This window comes from Pseudopipra pipra, chromosome 1 (genome assembly GCF_036250125.1).
Source record: "Pseudopipra pipra isolate bDixPip1 chromosome 1, bDixPip1.hap1, whole genome shotgun sequence".
In the NCBI taxonomy this organism is placed as follows: Eukaryota; Metazoa; Chordata; class Aves; order Passeriformes; family Pipridae; genus Pseudopipra; species Pseudopipra pipra.
This window is the reverse complement of record NC_087549.1, coordinates 122967293-122987977: the sequence shown is the minus strand read 5'-3', so window position 1 is coordinate 122987977 and position 20685 is coordinate 122967293. Positions and strand designations below refer to the sequence as shown.

The 20685-nt window shown below is 38.9% G+C and overlaps 1 protein-coding gene across 2 annotated transcripts; it reads left to right on the top strand.

Annotated features, from left to right (window-relative positions):
* Positions 1–342: 342 nt before the first annotated feature.
* Positions 343–15677, top strand: CCDC126 (coiled-coil domain containing 126). 2 transcript variants are annotated; one of them, XM_064674948.1, is made up of 4 exons: positions 343–589; positions 12262–12394; positions 13021–13424; positions 14079–15677. In XM_064674948.1, the coding sequence occupies exons 3-4, from the start codon at positions 13187–13189 to the stop codon at positions 14258–14260; spliced, it is 420 nt and encodes a 139-aa protein (XP_064531018.1). In that variant the 5' UTR covers positions 343–589; positions 12262–12394; positions 13021–13186; the 3' UTR covers positions 14261–15677. The 2 variants fall into 2 exon arrangements, with proteins under 2 accessions (XP_064531018.1, XP_064531027.1); XM_064674957.1 differs by lacking the exon at positions 343–589 and adding an exon at positions 10047–11700.
* Positions 15678–20685: the final 5008 nt, after the last annotated feature.

Sequence of the window (20685 nt, the reverse complement as noted above, 5' to 3'; positions counted from 1 at the left end):
GGGCGCCCGTTCCCGAGGCGGCTGCACAGCCCCCTCACGCCGCCAGGGGGCGGGAGCGGCGCCGCGCGGCGCGGGGGGCAGGGGGCGGGGCTTCGGGCGGTGCGGCGCGGGCGGAAGCGGCGCGGCGCGGGCGCGCGGCGGGGCCGGAGGTAGCGCGGGGCGGCCGCGGGGGGCGCTGTACCGGGGGCCGCGCCGGGAGCCGGGATAGCAGCCGGGATAGCAGCCGGGATAGCAGCCGGGATAGCAGCCGGGATAGCAGCCGGGACAGCGGGGGAGCCGCGTCCGGGGCCGGGCAGGGGGGCTGGCGGGGCTGCGGGAGGGCGGCGGAGGAGGCCCGGCAGCCCGTGCGTGCACGGGGAAAGGGGGGTGGCTGCAGGCTCGGGCGGGCGCGGGATGGCGCACGGCGGCTGCGGCTGCCGGGCGCGTCCGCACCGCGCCTGAGCGCCCGCGCAGTGCCGCCCCTCCCCTCCTCCGGGAGCTGCCCTGCTGTGGGACAGGTTTGTCCTCCTGGCTGCCTTCCCGCCGGGTGTCGGTCCCAGCGCCGGTGCTGCGGTGTCCTTGCGGGCCCCGCCGGCGGAGCTCTGGAGCGGTGAGTTGTGCGGTGATCCGGGCATCCCTCCGGCCGGAGAGCCGTGTCCCAGGGCTGTGATGCAGTGTCCTTGGATGGGAGGAAGTGGTGGAGAAAACAAGGGTTGCCTGGTTTCCTTCACCGTTTGCAGTGGTCTTCCCGTTCTAAACTATGACCGCAGTGACTCTGCAAGATCTCGTACCGTAAGGACACAACTTCTGAAGAGGCAAAGCTTGATTACAGTGATGTGATGGAACTTACAGGGGGGAAGAATTATTTAATTCATGTTTAAACAAAGGCAGTATCCTTAATAATGTCAGGTTAAGTGATCTTCGGGCACTAACATGTCTACATACAAACAACGGGTAAATGTTTCACTGAAATTGGTCTCTTCGGTAATATTGAATAAATAGGAAGAAGCAATATTGAAGGAAATTTGCAAGGTTTGAAACATTCAGTTTTAGGAGATTATAATATATGAAACTTCTTGACAGCAATAGTTGTGGGATGCTTCCTGCTTACAATATAATAAAATTGCTTTTCTATGTAATATCTGATGACGTTTTAACTGCACTTTAAATCTTCCCATTAAGTTTATTTTTGTAAATGTTTATAACGTACTATCATGTCTACTTTATTTCTGTAGCTCTGTTCATCATTCATTATTAGTAAACTTTCTTTTCAGTTCCCTAACCTAACATGGTAGCATCCTGTAAATTCTCTTTTATGTGTCTTGTCATCTAAAATATACTGACAGCTAGAGTGCAGTGTATTTTCTGTGTTTGTGTGCCACAAAACAAGAAGAGAGAATTTTTGTTCTATGCTGTGACATGATGTGGAATTTCCTTAGAGCAGTTCAGATAGGGCTAACTAGATCTTTTTTGTTGCTGTTGTTTTGGGATTTTTTGGTTGTTATGTTGCCCCCTGAGTTGGCTCATTGGTGTGTGTGTGAGGGTGTTTTTTCACCGTGAAAAGTGAACTTTGTAGGAATTGTGTCTTTTTTTAAAGAGTCTTCAGAATATGGACGTGCTGAACATCATAGTTAAGCATGCATGTGATTTGTTCCAATTGTAACGTAGAGTTTATTTTGGAGCAAATGTAATGAATTGTTGTTTCACTCTCGTGAGAATACCAAAGAAAGGAGAGAGTATGAAGATGATATTAGATTGTGAGTAGCATCTTGTTCTAGTGTCACAAGTGGAGTGATTGCAGTGTTATACCAAATATGGAAATTTATTGTTATCTTTGTTCCTGTTCTTGCTGGAGATGCCCGTGTGTATAAAGCCTAAATTATTCTGGCCTCTTTTTGTTACTTCATATGTTAAAATATATAACTGTTTAATAATTCACTTCAGGTACTTGAGAGCCCCAGAGAATTAAACATTTATGCTGCAATTCCTTTGTTCTAGCAAATAAATCTTTTTCCTAAAGCTTTGACAATTGGAAATAAAGCTACTTCCTTTCTAAAAAAAACCAGCAAACCCTTTTGTGTTCTCTACTTTTAGAGACTCCTTTTGGCTGTGATCTTCTTGAAGGAGGCATTAGTATTAGCTAATCCCATACTGTGGTTTAGCTGTGGGATTGGATGTCATTTAATTGCTAAAAGTGAGATATTTCCCCTGGAGTTCATGGTGACTTGTACGGTTTCCAAGAATAGTAAAAGGCACTTAGTTCTTGCATCTTGCCCAGAATGTAAGTAGGATAAATGCATGCTGTCAGCTTAAATTGTCAGCTGTGTAGTCAACGTATCTGCAGACTAGTAAGTGTCAAAAATAGCTGTTTTCCACTAGCTGTCAAAAATCTGTGAGGCTCAGTCATTCAAATGAATGTGTTGTGTCCTTGTACAAGTTTACTGCTAAAATGTACTTTATATAGTATTTACTTGTTATTTGACAACTTCTTTCACCTGTAGTTGAAAACTTGTGCCATTAAATGGACAGGGTTTCCTCAACTGAGCATTATTAATAGTCTCATATATTTTCTTTTGTGATTGTCAACTTTACAAAAAACATACATATATTAGCATTTGCCTATGTAGTTTAAAAGATTAATTTTGGATTGCTCAGAACTGAATCAGTACTTTACCTACATAAAACAGGTCCTAGACAAGAGCACTTAAAAGTTATTCCACTGAAATTGGTTTCTTCACTAATATTGAAGAGATAAGAGGCTACCAGTTAAATTTTTGGGTACCTTCTACTTAATTTTAAGAACAGTATATTTTGCAGTGCAGACCACTGTAGTGTTATGGTTAACTAATGTCTGTCATAACCCCTGTAGTGTGCTAAGATGAACTGACAAGTCAATCTAGAAATAATAAAAGATGTAAAAGAAAAGGATTTATCTGTCTTTAATATTTCCTCCAGTGTTAATTTTTCTGAAATCTTCAACTGGATCAGTCTCCTAGGAAGGAGTGTGAATCCAAAGCCTTGTCTGTTTTGCAGTTTTGCCATAGAAACGTAATTTTGATAGACAAATTCATATGCAGTTTGAATTGTACAGGTTTCTTGAAAGAAAACCAGGCAAGTTAAATTATTCTTCTCTTCCCAGTGGTAAAAGTCCTTTTTTGCTGCCATTCTACGGGAATTGTGTTTGTGTGGATGCTGCACTGTGTGTCCATGTATGAGCAGTGGCACTCGCTCCCCCACTGCAGCTGTCACTTTGTTAGTTGTCTCCCCCCTTCCCCTCCCCTCGTAGTTCTCTTTAATGACACCTACCTTCCTTTTAGGTCTCTTTAGAATGCTCAGTGAAAATCACTCTCTTATCAGTAGCCTACATTCATCATCCTGCAGGCTTGGCTCTCTGTAAAACTAGTTAAAATTAGCTAAACATTATCATCTCGGAAGGAAGTTTTGAAGTCCCGGGGGCTTTGGAAAGAGTGATACAAAGACAGCTGTGAAATTTCACAAGGGAGTAGAGGTACTAGTTAGGAATTTGCAGGGGAGGACTTGTCATAGCCTGGTGTTCAACTGCAATTAAAAAATGGTGGCAATTTTATGGGAAATGAGAAGCCAAGAAGGTGCCTTATGCTCTATCATAACAGACTCTTAGGAGCAAGGGTCCTACTGTGACCTGAAAAGCAGCAATAAAGCATAATGAGAAAATAAAGTGTCCGAGGGGGAATGAAGCTGAGATATCTTTTTTTTTTTTTTGTCCCCAAGAAGCTGATACAGAGATATAGAAACGTTTTGGGGCCCAGATGGACCCAGTGGGAGGAAGGGAACTTCAGCAAGTATAACATACTGTCTCTATTGATATCTGCTTGCTTTAATTTTCTTCACAAGCCTTGCCAAGTCATTTCCCCTCTCAAAATCTTGAATCTTGGCTGACTGCCCACAGGCAAGGAACAAAGAATTTCTGTTTTTAAATGGTTGGTTTATTTTAAAAGCATTTACTGACAGTAGTAGGCAAAATAAAGGGGGGAGGAGCTGAAAAAAAAAAGGATACTCTAAGATACCAAAAAGTACTTGAGCAGATTCCTTAGACGTGATGCAAAATAAAACCAATGCAAATAGGACCACATGAATTCAAAATAGAAAAAAGTCACCAATATTTCTAAAATACTGACATACAAAAGGTAATCTAGTGTTTGGGCTCTCAGATAATTTTATATCAGAGCCGCTGTTAGCTTGTTGTGTGAGTTTTCAAGTCTCAAGCAATATGTTTTTGCTTTTAACTTGAAGTTCATCTACAAAACAAATCGTGTGCTCTTCTTAGAAGCCTGTAGGAGGTGGAACTGTTTCTGGTTTAAGATATGTCTGAGATTATCCCAGCAGCTCCTCAGTAGCGACACTGTGTGTGCTTGATGAGCTGTGACTTTTATTGGCTGCACTGAGAGACAGGGACTACCTGGAGCACACAAGGAGATTTTCTTCTTTCTTTGTTGCAGCACTGCAGAATAGGTATTCTTGGTAGTTGCCCATCTTTGCTGTTCCCTTAAACCTCCCATCTCCTATGATTTCATTTGGAACATCCATTAAAGGTATTCCTCAAAAGACAGGTAGCAATAAGGCAAAAGGATAAATTTTACTTTTTATCAGTTTTCCTTGGTAGTTGCAAGTCTATGGCATGCAGAAGCAGGGAATGAAGAAACACATGCTGTTGGAGAAGGTATAAAGATAGATGTACTGGAAAAGACACGAAGACAGACTCCTTTGGCAGTGCACTCCAAAAGTGGTACAGAACTGCTAAAACCTGCAGCCCAGCAGCTGTCATAGTGATAGGGCAGCCTTTTTTTTTGCCCAGAAATGTGCCTTCATACCTGTTCTTAAGATGGCAATGTACTGTGTAGTGCTGATCCTTCCTCTTGAGCCTAGCAGGTACTACTATAAATTGTCTCTTCTATTAACTGATCTATGATGCAGTCTGGAAAGACCCTCAAGTTTCACCAGCACACAGGTACAGCATTTTGCTGGGCTCTGTTGTGTCAGGCATTGCTGAGGTTTTGTCAGGAATGTATCTTCTTTTCTGTCTCTGCTTTGACATTTTTGACATTTTTCTGTTGACGAGGTGACACACGCCCTACTAATTTACCAAAATCTACCCAGGCTCCATGCCATCTGGGGACTGGCCTGTCCGAAGCCCTTTGCAAAGTTCCAGTGAGTCCCTTTGAGGTACGATCTTTCCTACAACAGGGAAAGCAATACAACACCTCTTCCAATTTTAAGTAGCACTTCCATTACGTTCATCAATAACAGTATTGTTGCAACAGAATTTAGATAATAACTGGAGCCAATTGTAACCGTGGGGATCTCCTTTACAAGGCCTTTGATGTTGAAATTAAGAAAAGAAAAGTACTGGTAGCATTCATACTCTGGGCCTGGATGTTTCCCTGTGGGATAGCCCAGGACAGGCACAAACATTGCCAAAATCAGAAAGGAAATGGGTAAAATGGCCTTTAAAAGGAGAACCCTTGTGCTATGGGGCCGTCAGGCAATGCTGATTTCAGGGTCATTGTTAGGGCCACCTACGGAGCTCCTGCAGTAGTGACTGAAGAAGGTAGAGCTAGCACTTCCCGTTTTTTACCTTTATTCTTTCTTCGTGTTCTTAAACAAATCTTTGTTTTTGGAACAGTGTCCGAGAACGCCGTCAGAGCATTGGCAGAAAACTGCCAAGCGCAGTCTTTGTTTACAAAACAATTACCGGGAAAGCAGCCAAGAAAACTTTGTTTGTATAAAGAAGAGGGGAGAAAGTAGCAGAGGTTCCCTGACAGCTGTGGGATTTACCCAATGAAGACCTCTTCCCCCACCACTCTCCCAGAGACATTCTGGGAGAGCTGTAAGGCACATACGCAAGCAGCATCTACTATCATTCCCTCTGTGTCCACCAGCTTCTTCTGCAGCTTGACATACTCCTGGCAGAGGAGCATCAGGTGCTTTTCCAGCTTGGCCACCTCCTCTTCTTGTGCAGGTTGTAATCCAACAACTGTTTGCAGATGTTCTCTGTAACCTCAATTAACCGTATGTCCAACTGGGTGTACTTGACGGCAGAGCCCTTCCCATCCAGGAAGCCGTACTTGGTGTCAATCACCTCCTTGGTTCCTCACGGGCCCTGTGCCCACCTGAGGAAAGTCCCCGGACTGCCGGCAGAGAGTGCCCGGTGCTGCTGTGCCCCCACCCGCCTCGCCCCACGACAACCCCTGCCAAGACGCCCCCGGGCCGAGCGGGTGCACGCAGGGCGGGCTCTCGTCACGGCCACAGACACGCGGGTAGTGCGCGGCACGCGCGCCAACAGAACGGGGCTCACTCTCAGGCCATCCCCTTTTCAAAACAAAAACTGAGCTTGGCTGTCTTCCCGGACAATATTTTCAAAACAGACCAAACTTAACCAAAACAATCACCGTTCCCTGTACGGGCCACCAATTAAAAATGTGTGTGTAAGTTTGGCCTGACTCTCTTGCTGAGTCCAAGCTCTCCTCCCCTATCCCGCTCTCTCAAGTGACAAAAAAAAAACAAACCACAGAAAAACTGAAAGAAGTCCGAATGAAACAGAATTATATAAAAAATATATATTTACATATATATTTACAATTATATGTACAATTTGAATATTGTACACACGATAGGGAGCTCGGGGGAGGGGAAGAAAAAGGGAGGGGGAAACAGGGATTAAAAAGACCCAAATATCCTCCAAATATCCCGTTAATAGAGAGCTAGCGAATAAATACAAAAAACCGAATTAAATACTTCCCTGAAGGAGACAGCAGAACCGTGTGAAGCACCAACCAACTCCCCACGCCTCCCGGAGGGAACCAGAGATAACGGCAGGTCCGAGCAGGCAGGCCCTGGCCTATACAAGCAAAGACCGTGTGCGGAGAGACCTGTCGCCTTCAGCCACCGGAAGAAAGAAGAGAGCAAGCTCTCTTATCTCCGCCTTATTTATATCTTGTGTTACGCTAAAGGATGATATGGAATACTTCCTTAGATTTCTGACCCCAGTTGCTAAGGAAGGCCTAAAAAATCCAAAAGCCAACCCACTACACCAAGTTTTACAGCAACAAATAATAGGAGTACTTAACATGCTGAGTGAGAGTTGATTTTGTCAAAAGACAGCTCAAACGTGTTTTACTTTCCTGGGGACAGGCATTGCTATTAATTGTTGGTTCTGAGCATAATATCTTGCTCTTTTGTGGCGCTATGCAGCTGAGTGAACCTCAGTGATTAATGAACCTGGGCAGTGTTGGTCTGCAAAAGTCACCAGTACAGATGTACCAGTAAACTACAGTGGTTTTATTGGCATTCTCTCTAGAACTAATGTGCCCTTAAAAATATGAGGAATGTGATTTTTTTCCTTGTGCACCAGTTTTAAATATGAATGATGTGGATACAATGATTTATTAAATGGAGTTTGTGCTATGTGCGGGAACAGAGAACTGAAGGTTCTGTGTATTGCCAGGTATCAGGGTCCTGTTTTACAATAAACACTTAAGCTCTTTGAGAACCTGTTTGTCAGCTGCACCTCATGCAAATTTTTCTTCTACTTGCAAACCAACAGCAGTGTAACGCTGCAAATCACCAGAATGCAAACATCATTTTTGGCATTCCAAAAAGTCTCAGCACATAATCTCCTGGGTTTCTAGGTGCTTATTTCCTTGTCCCAGTCTTCTGTGATTAATTGGTCAGTAAATACATTCTATGCTTTTTTTGTGTGTGTCAGTCTTCTTTAGACTTCCCGTTTTCCTTGCTGCACAGGAACTCTGCTGTTAGTTTTCCAAATAACATGGAACCAGCCTGTCTGCTCTCAGAATGGTCAGTGCGATTGTTGCCTGTCAGCTGAGTGATGCTCAAAGTTTTCTATTGGAAAATCAGGCAAAAAAATATTTTGGAGATCACAGAGGTAGATGGGCCAGGGCGAGCACACTCTCAATACATGCAAAAAAAGAAAAATAGTAGAACAGAGTTTGATAGAACTGTGGAATATTTTTTCTGGTATTCTGTAATGCCCTGTGATATTTTTATTCCTGAAATGTTCATTGGCAATGAGGTATCATCCTGCCTATTTACAGCACAGCATATTGTTTACTGATACAGTACCCTCTCTGTACCCAGGGATGTTTGTTACCATGAATTTAATAGTAATTTCTTGCATAGATGTTCATTTTAAATCATTAGTAATTTCATAAACTTTTTGTGTTCACATTGAGGTTGTAATAAATTCTAATTTTGTACTGTACAATTATTTTATAGTAATTATTAATGTCAGCTTTTATTTGTACTGTCCTAATTTCTGTCTGCTGCCTGTTCTATTACAAGATTTTTTTTCCCCTTCCTCTGTAGTTCGATGCATTCTCCTATGACTATATCCGACTTTTTTTTTTTTTAAACCTCTATCTTGTTAAATCACGTCTTGTGTTTATACAGTTAATAATAATAACTGGTCACAAAGCCAGACCTGCTCTTGAATTCACAGTGTCACGTTGATGATAATTTGGCAGTGAGGAACCGATAAGTACTAAGTAATACACCGAGTAAAATTCCCATTTTTCAAACCTACTTTTTTAGTATATTAGTTCATTAGAGACCTCTCTAGGTCTCTAGAGTATCACTGAGGAACTATTGCCTCAGTAGTTGGCATTCTATCTTTAAAAATATGTAACCAAAAGGTGACTTTTTTGGACTGTATGCTGACAATTATACTTTCACTGCATTTTTCTTGGCTTTGTCCTTAAAAGTATTTTTGATCTTTGAATGAAATGGGATTTTCAGGCTTCAGTTTTCTGTATTCTTTACATCTTGTTGACTCTGTTTTGTAATTTTTTTTTGCTAAAGCCGCTTATTCATAACAATCAGAAATACCTGATGGACCAACTGCTTTCTTTTTCTCTTACAAATTATCTTCATCTGTCCTGTACATTTTTCAAAACTAGAAAGTACACCCATCTCTGCAGGACAGGTTGAAATTTGCCCTGCTGAGTGGTTTAGGAAGGCTGGAGTCTCTTGGACAGAATAGAAAAACGATGACAAAAAAAAGACTGAACTAGCAGAACCGACGGTGCTGTAAGGTGCATTGTAAGCTTTTAAGGATTTGGGTATGCCTTGTTTTCCTGATAACCTGAGGTTGTTTCAGAGGAATTATGAGGCATTCCTTTGCCTTACAGTCTGCTTCATTTCTGTGTTGTGCATTAGTATAATCTCTGGGTCTTTCTGGAAATAAGTAAAGCAGAATCTGAGGAAGACTTTGCAACAAAATTCAAGAAGGATGTTTTGTAAGTATGGGCTGGTTTCCACGGGGAAGAGTCAGTTTTCAAACTGAAGTCTGATGCTACTGTTTATTACAGTAGCATCTAGTAGATACTAGAACGTTGCTTTATTATGGAACATATAATGAATTTTCTGTTGCTTTTTCTTTTGCCTTTGTTCCTTTTGTTTCATGCACTCAGTAATATAACTTATATATGACCGATGTTGAAATACATAGGATAGAGTGATTTTATTTTGAAGGGGATGAGTGCCTTCCTTCATTGCTTTTGTTGCCAGATGTATGTCAGTGTTGTGATACCACTGCACAAAGTTGAATTCACATTGGTAGGTTTTGGCAAGACATTTCTCAGACAACCAGCAGTGGCAGCAGTGAATAAAACCAAACTCTTTATATGTCTGTGAAGGGCAAACTTAGTGTCAGATCCTCATTCAGAAATTGGTTGTAGCTCCAGGTTCTAATGTTGCCTCTGGCCTGGGCTTGTAGTTTTCAGAATAATTTAGATATGCATGCTGATTTTAAAGAACTTTGGAAAATTGCCACTTGAATCAGTGACTTCAGGCTGCTTATTGAAAGGATTATCTGGAAGATATTTTCTTTTTCATAGATTTTTGGATTGCCATTTTCCCTGCACAGTCAGGTCAGGGGTTTTGTTTGATTTGGGTTTGTTTGGTTGAATTTTTTGTTTTGTTTTGGGTTTGTTAGTTTGGAGTCTTGTTTCTTTTCTTTCCCTCCTTAGATTTTCAAATTTTGTCCTGGTTGTTTTTCCTACTTTGAAATCATGTGGGTATAAGCTTACTTTTATTTTTTTGTTACTCCATACTGTGTAATCTTGTAAGGGTTGTGCATGGAGTGTGTTAGGGGTCACTAGATGTGCATGCTTCAGGGGGAAAGAGAAGACCAGATCTCACAGAACTTTGAAATTACAGTGGAATTCATTATGGGCAATGGCCTTTAAAAATGCTTAGGAAAAGTACAGATAATTGCCTTCCTTTTGGTACACCTTGCTCCCATTTTCTTTGCCCAGGGTCAGTATTTGGGTATTATGCCATTTTCCCAGCAGGTTGAGTCCTTGATTTCCGTTGATTTCAGTAGTTATTGTGTGCATTATGAATCAGATACACAAGGCAAAGGCCCAGTCTGCAATTACTGCTGCTCCTTGGCAGGAGTTTATTCAATCTGTTCCTCTTGGCTAGACCTCTTATCCTGGCTTTGTGGTCTTATTTACATTGTGATGGCAAAGTTATTTCCACTCCAAAGCGCTGTAGTGATATTGTCTAAATGATTCAGGACAAGATATAGCTAGGGATCTGTGGAGACCTGAACTTAATTTAAATTCCGCAAGAACTATCTGTTATTTTCAGTCTTTATTATTATTATTATTACTATTATTATTATTATTATTTTAATTAATAGAAGATGTAGACTTTTTGGATTGAGGGTTGAAACTTCTTTTCTTGAGAAATACTGTTTGGTCTTCTGAGCCATCGTGTGAATGCCCTACTCCTGGACCTCATATGTAAATATTTTCCATCATATTTGATACCATTCATGGGTTATGTAGATGCATAATGATGTGGGTGCAGTTTATGCTTTAAAGTCTGAGTGCAGAGCCATGGATTTGGCAAAGAACTAGGGAAAAGTGCGTGTTTAGGGAGGATCTGTTTCAGGAAATCTTAAACCACACAATTCCAAATATTCGTGCTGTAGAATGTAAGTTTTTATTGTTTGCTCTCTTATTTTTTTGTACTTAAGATAAATTTGTCTCTTAAAACAGTTTTTTGGGGGATAAGCACATTCCTTGAACAAAGTACATCCCACTGAATTTCCAGTGGGAATTCAAATTATTGTTTGTTTGCTGTCTATCCATGTGCATGGTCGTATCCCACAGTGGAGGTGAAGTAAGCTGTTCCTCATTCAGTGATTTGTGATTGCCACTCGCATTAGTGCACCCAAAAGTAAAAGTAAGGCTTTATATACTGACATTTACTGTAGGGCATTTTACACACAGGAACTTGTTACTTTACAGCAGTTTTGGTGTCCAAGTCCTAATGTTGCCCCTGCCTTGGGTTAATCATTTTCAGAATGTTGATTTTAGAGTGCTTCAAAAATTTGCCACTTGAATCAGGCACGTGTGCCTACTGGTTGAGAGGATTATCTGAACAGTGAATGTGAAGGGTAAGCAACAAGCCCTGCTGGCAGTGACACTTGTGTTTGCAGCAGACCGTGGTATGTTGGCATAAGGGTGCTTGAACGAGTCAGGGGAGGCAATGAAAAAATGCTTTGGAGGCGGAGTTGTTTAGAGGAGAGCTTAGCAGCATGAGAAATTCGATCTCAATATTCTGATAGAAACAGAGACCTACGTACCACTGTAGAAAGTCTGGTGAGGAACTCTATTGAATGTGTAACTTCAGTCTAAAAAGTACTCATGTCAGGTAATGTATGGGGAAGAACAGGGAGTAACAGGGGAAAACAACTATTATGTAAGATGAGTGGCTTTATCCAGACTATGTTGAATGGTAGAAGTCATTCAAGAAAGTATTAAATAATTGGAGTAGTTTCAGAGATGGGTATAAAATGAGAAATACAAGGTATGTGCATGTAAAGAGGCTGAAAAGGTGCATGAGTTTGAGGGGTAAAAATTAAGAAGGAAATGACACATGTAAATATATGTGCATGTACATATATGATGAATCTGGACCATCTGCCGTCACTGTCTTAGAAGAAGAGGGAAATATTAAGTGAGATTCTTACCAAGTTTTCTTTTAAAACTGTGTTGAAGTCAGTTACTGGGCATTTAAATGTATGCATTTAAAGTAAAATGGAAATGAATTCTCTATTCTTCCCTAACAGTTGCTTCAAGTTAGGTTTAAAAATATATTTCTGTTTTAAACACATGTTGCTTGAAGCCCTCAACTTCAACCACTCCATAAGAAAATGAAGGTCTCTTCACTTTGTTTTGTTTAAATCTTTTTTTTTTTTCTTCCCTATTACAGAGCTCCCTGAAGATGTGTGGCTCATACTGCTTCAGACTGTCTGGACATTTGTTGTTTAACTGCTGAAGCTTTCCTACCACTTGTTTCTTTCTTGAAGCCTTAATCTATTGAGGGATCAGAATTGGCTGCTATGGTAAGACATTTTTTCAAGTTGTGGTAAAATGCTAAATGTGGGTGCCATATGCCAGTTTATTTTGGTTTTATTTCTTTATTCAGTAGCAAGACACCAAAACAAACAAAAACTCTTAATGGTGTACAAAATCAGAAGAGGAGACTTTGAATTAACTAAGCAGCCAAGAAATTTTATGCTGCGTGTTGTCTCTTTATACTTGCCCTGTGCTTCTAAGTGAAGAATAAGAATCATGTGAATCATTTTACAAGATCTTTTTCTTGTCTGTAGATGTATGTGTATAACTCATCAAAATGTTGTCTATAAATGTTTTACAAGTCTCTTCTAGATTTTGTATGAAATGTATTTCGGTTTAATGGCAGTTTAAATTACAGTATTTAAAATACTTGAGGTGATTTGTAGAGGCATAGAAGTTTTGATTTTTGGAGACTAAAAATTGGTAAAAATGGGAACAGGAAACCCTGTGAATAACAGGTGAGACAGAAAGATGACTGAACCTCTAAGCAGATAAAAATCCATAATTGTTTGCTAGATGATGATATAGTACTGTATTTAGGAACTCATACTTGTCCTTGATCTCAACAACTATAGCAATTTTGAATAACCAGGTGATACTTTACAAATTTCAGGAATCAAGACCAACTAAAACATGAGAAGATGTATTCAAGATGATCCAACCAGAAGATTTTTCACTTCATAGAAATCTTATTTTTGTTTAATATGTAATATAATTTCACAAAGCCAGATTCAGTTACTTTTCTTGAAATTAAGACACGCCTGTGGCCTTCATCAGAAATGTTTCTAACATTTTCAAGAAAAAATATGTCCCAGAAACTGAGTATGTTTTTACTAGTTTTTGGAATCATCTGGGGTTTGATGTTGCTACGCTACACTTTTCAGTATCCAAGGCGCCAAAGCAGTGCTGAGTTGCGTGGACAGATATTAGATCTCAGCAGAAGATATGTCAAAGCACTGGCAGAAGAAAATAAAAATTTAATGAATGGTGGCGGTGGAGCATCTATGGCAGGATATGGTAAGAGGAAAAAGCTATACTAGTAGTCTGAATATCTTCTTTTTTAAGTGAAAGCTGTAAAGTTACATTTTTTCTCTTTCAAAGTATTACATACTGCTCTTAAAGAGAAAAAAACTCCTTGTTTTTCAATCAGCAAAGGTGTAAATAGATAGATTTTTTCCCCCCTACTTTATAGCTTATATAATAAGCAGTAAGATACTATGTCATAGCAGTTTTTCTATGGACTAGATTTGTTATTTAGGGGAAAACTATTAACTACCTTTTTATGTTGGAAAGTATTTAAATATATTCTGTTGCTGTCCAAGGCTAAAAGGTGTTATAGCTGTGTATTCTAGTACTGTTGTCTGGATGAAATGTGAAATACTGCCTTTGAATAGTCACTTCTAGTGATTTTGTTCTTACACTCAAATATTTAATTGGCTGCCTTCACAGGTCCCTATTATGGTGGTATTTTACCATCCAATTTGGTAAAATACCAAAGAAATGGTATCAAAGAAAAATCAAGCAGCTATACTTGTATATCAGTCTGCATTCCTTTCCAAAGTGTATAGTAGGGAGGATAGCAAGTCTTAAGATGTGAATATGTTGAAATAGCCATTCTTTTCCACACATAGTAAATAATAGTGTCTTATTTGTTTTTTCCATTATCTTCAGCTGATCTTAAGAGAACAATTGCTGTTCTTCTGGATGACATCTTACAACGCCTGGTGAAATTGGAAAACAAGGTTGATTACATTGTTGTGAATGGCTCAGCAACAAATACCACTAATGGAACTAGCCATCAGGCACCAGTAACTTCAAATAAACGTGTAAAACCAGCCAGCAACATTAGATAGCAAACAGGGCTGCTTTGTGTTGCTACATCTGTGATGGGTAATATTTAAGATAAGCTTTTTATCTCTGGCTAAGGCAAAGCAGTAGTTGACTCTAAAAGAAGCATAAACTATTCTATTATACTATGTGCTGGATTTGTGTAGGCCTAACATATGTGCTTAGGTTCTCAAAGCATTATTTCATTGCCTTTGAGCAGTACTTCTGAAGTGATCTTTGTTGTCTTTAAAGATATTTTGATATCATGATTTGATGTAGTATGCCATCGGATAATAAAGCTATGTGGAAAGCAGTGGGGAACTTATAGGTAGGTTTATAAATATATTTATTTAAGTATGAATATAACATATTTTTTGGATAGGTGAGAAGCATTGTAGCTTATTAATTTTTTGTGATCTACATTTAAGCCAAGGTAACTAAGGAAAATGCGTTGTTAAGCAGATGTTAGAAAATGTGTATACTTAAAATATTTTGTTACTTAACTACTAAACAATATTAAATTGAGGACAACATTGGTGGTAATATTTTAAAATTGTGACCCAAAGAATGTCTTTATTTGCACTATCTGTCAGAATAGTTGAAGAGAATTTACTGTATATTTAAGAAAATTAATTATAAGAGGAAAATATTATAGGTAGTAACACTGTCCAGGTTTATCTTTGTGCCAGAGTTAAGGCAGTTAGATTATCAAAAGCAAATCATAATCTGTGATATCTTAGATGATTGTTTCTTACAAAGATATTTAAGTGTATGTATTTTGTAATTGCAGATGAAATTATTTAAGTGACGGAAATAAGTTTTGGATATGCAAATACAGTTTATTTTTATTCATTGGTGATTGTTTTAACAATTTAATACCTTGCAATTTGTGATGAGTATAGCACACGATCTCCCTGAATTGCTTTCTTGATCAGAAGGAAAATCAGTGAAGGGAAACAAGGCATCTCTGCATTTAACAGAGTTATATATACGAAGGGTGTCTAGTCATGGAGTATTTGAGAGGTAAGGTAATATTTGCCTTATGCCTAAGTTAGTCTTACAGCAAAGTGAAATGCATTCAGCATGGATGCACTGTATTTCAAAATGTTCCTGAAGTCATATTTAAGTGCCACTGAACCTGTTTTTTAAATCGTAGTGAATGTTTGGTGGGGATAGAGGATACGTTCAGAGACTTTTGCCAAAAGTGTCGTGTGAGTGGGGTTTTGGGGGTGGGTAAAACCAGAGGTGCTGGATGATACACCATCCAGAGTTATGTGTTTTTTCTTTTCTTCTGTTTCCCTGCTGATATTCTTGATGGTTATAAAAGAAAATACACTTGCAACCTTCATTAGTATCCAGAGGATTTTTTTTGGTCACATTGTGTGTAAACATGTACTCACTTCAATGCAGAAAGAGAAATAAATTTTTAATTGTACTTGTAAATGTTCCTGTTGTTCTTTTTTTTATTATTATTATTAAACAGTCTTGTCATTTTTGCTACATGTGCTCTATCTGTTTCCGAATTGGAAAGTTGTGTGTCTCTAAGGTTTAGTAGTAGTCTATCTGGTATTCTTCCTGCTCAGTCACTGGGTTCTTCTGCTCTTTAAATTCTTATGCCCTGAAACTTTCCTCAGGTTAGAGCTGCGGGAAGAAAGAATTGAAAATAAAATAACTAGTTTCCATCTTTAATAGTGAAGACTTTGCTCTTTAATCTAGGACTAAAGAAGATAGGTGCATAACTTCTTTTGAATCTGCAATTCTCTATTGACAATGTGAAGATACATTTTTATATGTCTGTCTGTCTATATCTATCTATGATTTTATTTTCCAGATACTTGACTACTACCAACCAGAACCTTGTTCTTGTGTTTGTATACAAAACTGTCTTTTTTTTCTTTTAAGGGTATGTGAAACAAAGTTATTGAGGATTGTTAAACAAGCAAGGTATTTATCAATATGTGCACAAGCAGGTTATTTTATGCAGGGATTTTGGAGACTGATACATGCAGTCATGGTAATTTATGGTGCCATTAGCAAATGTTGCTTTTTTTTCAGGTTTCATTAGCACAATGGCTCATTGGAATTAGCTTGTACTTGACAAATACATAGAGAAAACTGTGAACTACCTCTGTTTTATGGCACAAAAGTTCCATTCATTAATATAGTTGAAAGAAGTGTTTGTCAAGGAGCAAGTTAAAAATGGTCTAGTAGCATCCTATATCTCATTTTGCCTGAAACCAGCATTATTAGGGGTTCTGTAAAGAACCCGAGGGTTTGGGTGAAAAAGAAGCAAGAGAAAGCCTACAACTTACCCTGGGTCCAAAATGCTTGATAGTTTCACAGGATTTGGTTGTGTTGCCAAACAGTTAATTTTTTTTTCCTGAGAAATATTTAAGTAGTGTTTCTACTGTGCTGCAGTTTTTATGATGCAGCTGTGTATTTCCTATTTCAGACAACAACATAATCCCCCCCAAACTGACCTGCTTCAATTTTTGTAATATGGAATCTTCTTGAAGTTGCTTGATTCTTGGGCTGGATTTGGTTTGGTGTTTTGGGGTTTTTTTTTCCCTTTTCTTTGGAGGACAGGGGGCCATATAACTCTTATATAAAGAACTGCTGATTTGAAGGGAGGGGGGAGTGTTTTGGTTTTGGCCTTGAAATCTTTCGGTAAATTATGAGTCTTAAATTTTCCCAGATGTAATTTGCCTCCCGAGTGTTTATCAGCTGATTTTACTAGATAATTGTCAGTACTTCTGTGCCTGTGAATGATTTGCTTAATATAGGTAGCAAAAAATGTTCAAGATCCACTCCCAAACAAAAGTTCTAATGAAGAAAAATGGAAAGAAAAGAATATATATTGATTGCTGTCTAAACAGACAGTTCTTTTTGTTTCTTTCTTCATCTAAATAAATAATTTTGGAATTTCACCTTATTAACCTTAACATAATTAAGATGTCTAAGCATTGTCTGACAATTCTGTGTGAAGAAGAAAAAGTCCTGAGTGGCTCCACATTAAAGAACCTTTGGGATGAATGGATGGACAGATGAACAGATGCTCCTCTGAAACACACTGAGATGGCTCTTAACAAGCCACCTATGCACTGTTAGGATCACAGAAGTTTGCTGATCTGTTTTTAATGCAATAATTTTAAAATTAAAGGAAAAATACACAAGGGTATAGAGATTCTTGTATTTAGTGTGGTGAAATATCAGTCTCCTTGGTACCCAGTAATATGTGTCATATGTTGCACAGGTTGATCTGTTTTTCCAAGTAACTGCTAAATATTTGTTTTTCATCAACGCAATCATTTAAAGAAGCTGGCTAGATAGATCTAAATTTGAATTAAATATATTTGCTAATGCAGAGGTTTCCAAGCTGCATCATGTTTGTGATGTGTGCAAGTTGCTTAAGAGACCAAGCACCTCCTGTGCATGTACATGTTCTGGGGGTATTTGCTGCCATTGTGGCCTTTGTTCATGGGAATGCAGAAGCAGAGTAAATTTGGGAACAAGAAGTTTATTTAGAAAAATGATTACATAAAATTTAACATCGCAGTTTATTATGTTTTCTTGAAACCCTTTTAACTCCTAAAAACACTCAAACTCATTGAATAAGTTAAATGTCTAGAACATTCTTACTTAATTGATGTAGTATTTTTAAAGGTGATGTAGAGTGTCAATTGATATCTTTAACAATTAATCCAAATATGACCCCCCTTACCTAATGCCCTTTCATTAGTTTGTACTTTACAAAACAAAGCAGTCTGCTACCTGTGGGGTTCAATTTAACATATCTGATAGTATGCCACCTTCAAAGGCAAGAGTGAAATGGGAGACTTCCCTTTACAGTAGCTCAAAAAGTGAATTAGACTTTTTAAATGTTTTTCATGTAGAAAAGACGTTTACTGAATTGGTACTTCACTAATCTCAGTTTGTCAGGAATGATGCACATAGGCATTTGAATCTGTTTGAAACTATCATTTAGATTATTAAAATTAAGCCCAAGTTAAAAAAATTTCATGTTACATATGTTCATGGAATCACCTCTCTTAAACATCAGTGGCATCACATGCTGCTGAATTACCTTATCTCTATGTGATCTTAATTACTACAGATTTCCCACCTATGTTTGTCAGTACTTCCAGCAAAAACCTTTCATTAATTGACCCTTACTTGCACATGAGCTTACATATTCTCTGTGACATTCATCAGCTTATTCTGTCTGTACATGTCTAATCATGTTCTGTTTTCCTGATAGTAAACTGAAGAAAAACATGCTGTAATTTTTAAATACTGTAAATTAGGATTAATAATTAAAAAACTACTTTATTGTAGCATAATGTATGGTCATGGTCAGAAGTTTATAGAAGTGAGTACTGCTAGTATTTGCCTTGAAGTATATCAGAATATTGGTTACAAATATGGATGGAGGGAACAATTTAATGGAAATCGTTTATATTATTCTTTTTGCTACTTTAATTCGCGTTTCCAGAATAGTTGATTGACCAGATCCATAGAAATAGAATGACTGACTACTACTTCAAAGTGATGACTTGAGGTCAAAAAAATATTAAAACAGGTTTTTTTCTAAATTATTTATTCTTGTATTAATAAAGTGGCTGTCTTCAATTTGCATAGGTATTTCACTGAGAATAATTTTAAGCACTTGTCAAACTTGTAAGGGTTTCAAAAAATTTAAAGGGTCACACATTTTATTGTTAACAGAGGGTGTTGAGAGAGACTGTCAACACCCCATGCAGCTTTAAGCTGTTGCCTTTGATGTGTAGGCAGTACCTTAGGTCTCACAGAACTGTACTATAACTAAGTGTCCATATGTTCAACCCACTTTGATGTGTTCAAAGATCTTGGGCCAGCAGCATCCGTATGCTATATCACAACCATAGGAGGTAAAACATGCCATCTGGATTCCTGTTCCTTTTACTTACCTTGTGTCATGGCTTATTCATGGGAGCAGAAAGCCTTTTTTTTTCCTTTTTTGCTACTCAAAATTATTTGGTAGTTTACATGAAAAATCTGGTTTGAGTCAGTTTTTAATGAATTTTATTTTGGATGTCTATTAACAATCTCTTAGAAGAGATGAGAGACGGGAGAGGGTTTTCTGAGTCCAAAATGTACTCCTATACTCATGCTATGACAGTAAAACAGTGAGTGTTTCAAATACCTTTATTAGCTAAGAACTCCATTTCTCAAAGTCTTTCACCTTTCATATCTGTTCCCAAATAAGTTTACAGATCCAGATTTGGATCCAGGCAGATCTTGAGTGGGGTCTTACTAGGTAATAAGACCTGGATGCTAATAAGCTGAACACTGTCTGTATTGCAGAAAACACTTGCTATGATCAAATCCAGAAATAAATCCTCAATTTTTGTGATGGGAGGTAGTTCATAGGACAGATGCCTCAGCAAAAAATGACTTGATTTCCTGCTCTTGATAAGTTCTCACTGACTGTTCACAGGTAATCTGATGCTAAAGTGCAATATAGACTAACATTTGTCGCCGAAAGCTGCCTTATTCAGAAACCTGGCTCTGCTCTCCAAACCCAAACTGTATTTCAGAGGACTGTTTTTAACAAAGATCTTGCACAGATGAGGCACATCAACCCATGACATAGGAGCTCTGCTCATTCTGTGTGAACCAGGCTTGCCAGAGCTCTTTCCACCCCTTCCCCCCTTTATTGGCAATGCTGGAATCTGGCACCAGTGAAATGTGCATACAGATAAGGTATCTCAAAGATCTTCAATTTTGTGCAGCTCCTGTGCAGCAGTGTGTTTCTTGTTATGTTCAAACCCCCTGTCTGCAGAGCTTCTTGTCCTGCTTTCAAGGTCCGCTTTCCCCATCTCTTTCTTTATCAAAGTTGTGGTCAGAGGAGGAATTTTCCCTGGAGAAATAATGCTTATTTTTTTGGTGGGATTTTATTTTCCTCCACTAACTTACTTGAAGATGTATTGACTGCAGTGAGGACTTGCTCCCATATAATTTCTGCCTTTGAGTGACCTGTTCATGTTCAGATCTCAATGTGACAGAACGTGTGTGTTGCATTGTAGTGCTGTCTCCTCTGCTGAAATTTCTTATACATGTGGCATAGCCACAGGACAAATGCCCAGACCATATGCCCTGTCACCTTATTTAGATACTGCTGGAAACCTGGGAGTGTCCCTGTTGTTTCATTTCTCTTTGGGGGATGTTTTGGCAAAACACTGCTGTAGTTCTTGTGACAATCCTCTTCACCTTCTGCTTCATTGCTTGTGGCTTGCCCAGTTTGAAACAATCTAGAGATTTCCCCGAATTGCTGTACCTTTTTATTGCCAGGCAAGTGTCGTTGTATGGTATGGAAAAAGCCTCTCTTTGTGGGTTTCAATTTGACAGTCTGAGGGTTTGCAGCTCATGCTAGCAGGCAGAGCACAATTTAAATACCAATTTCCTAAAGCTC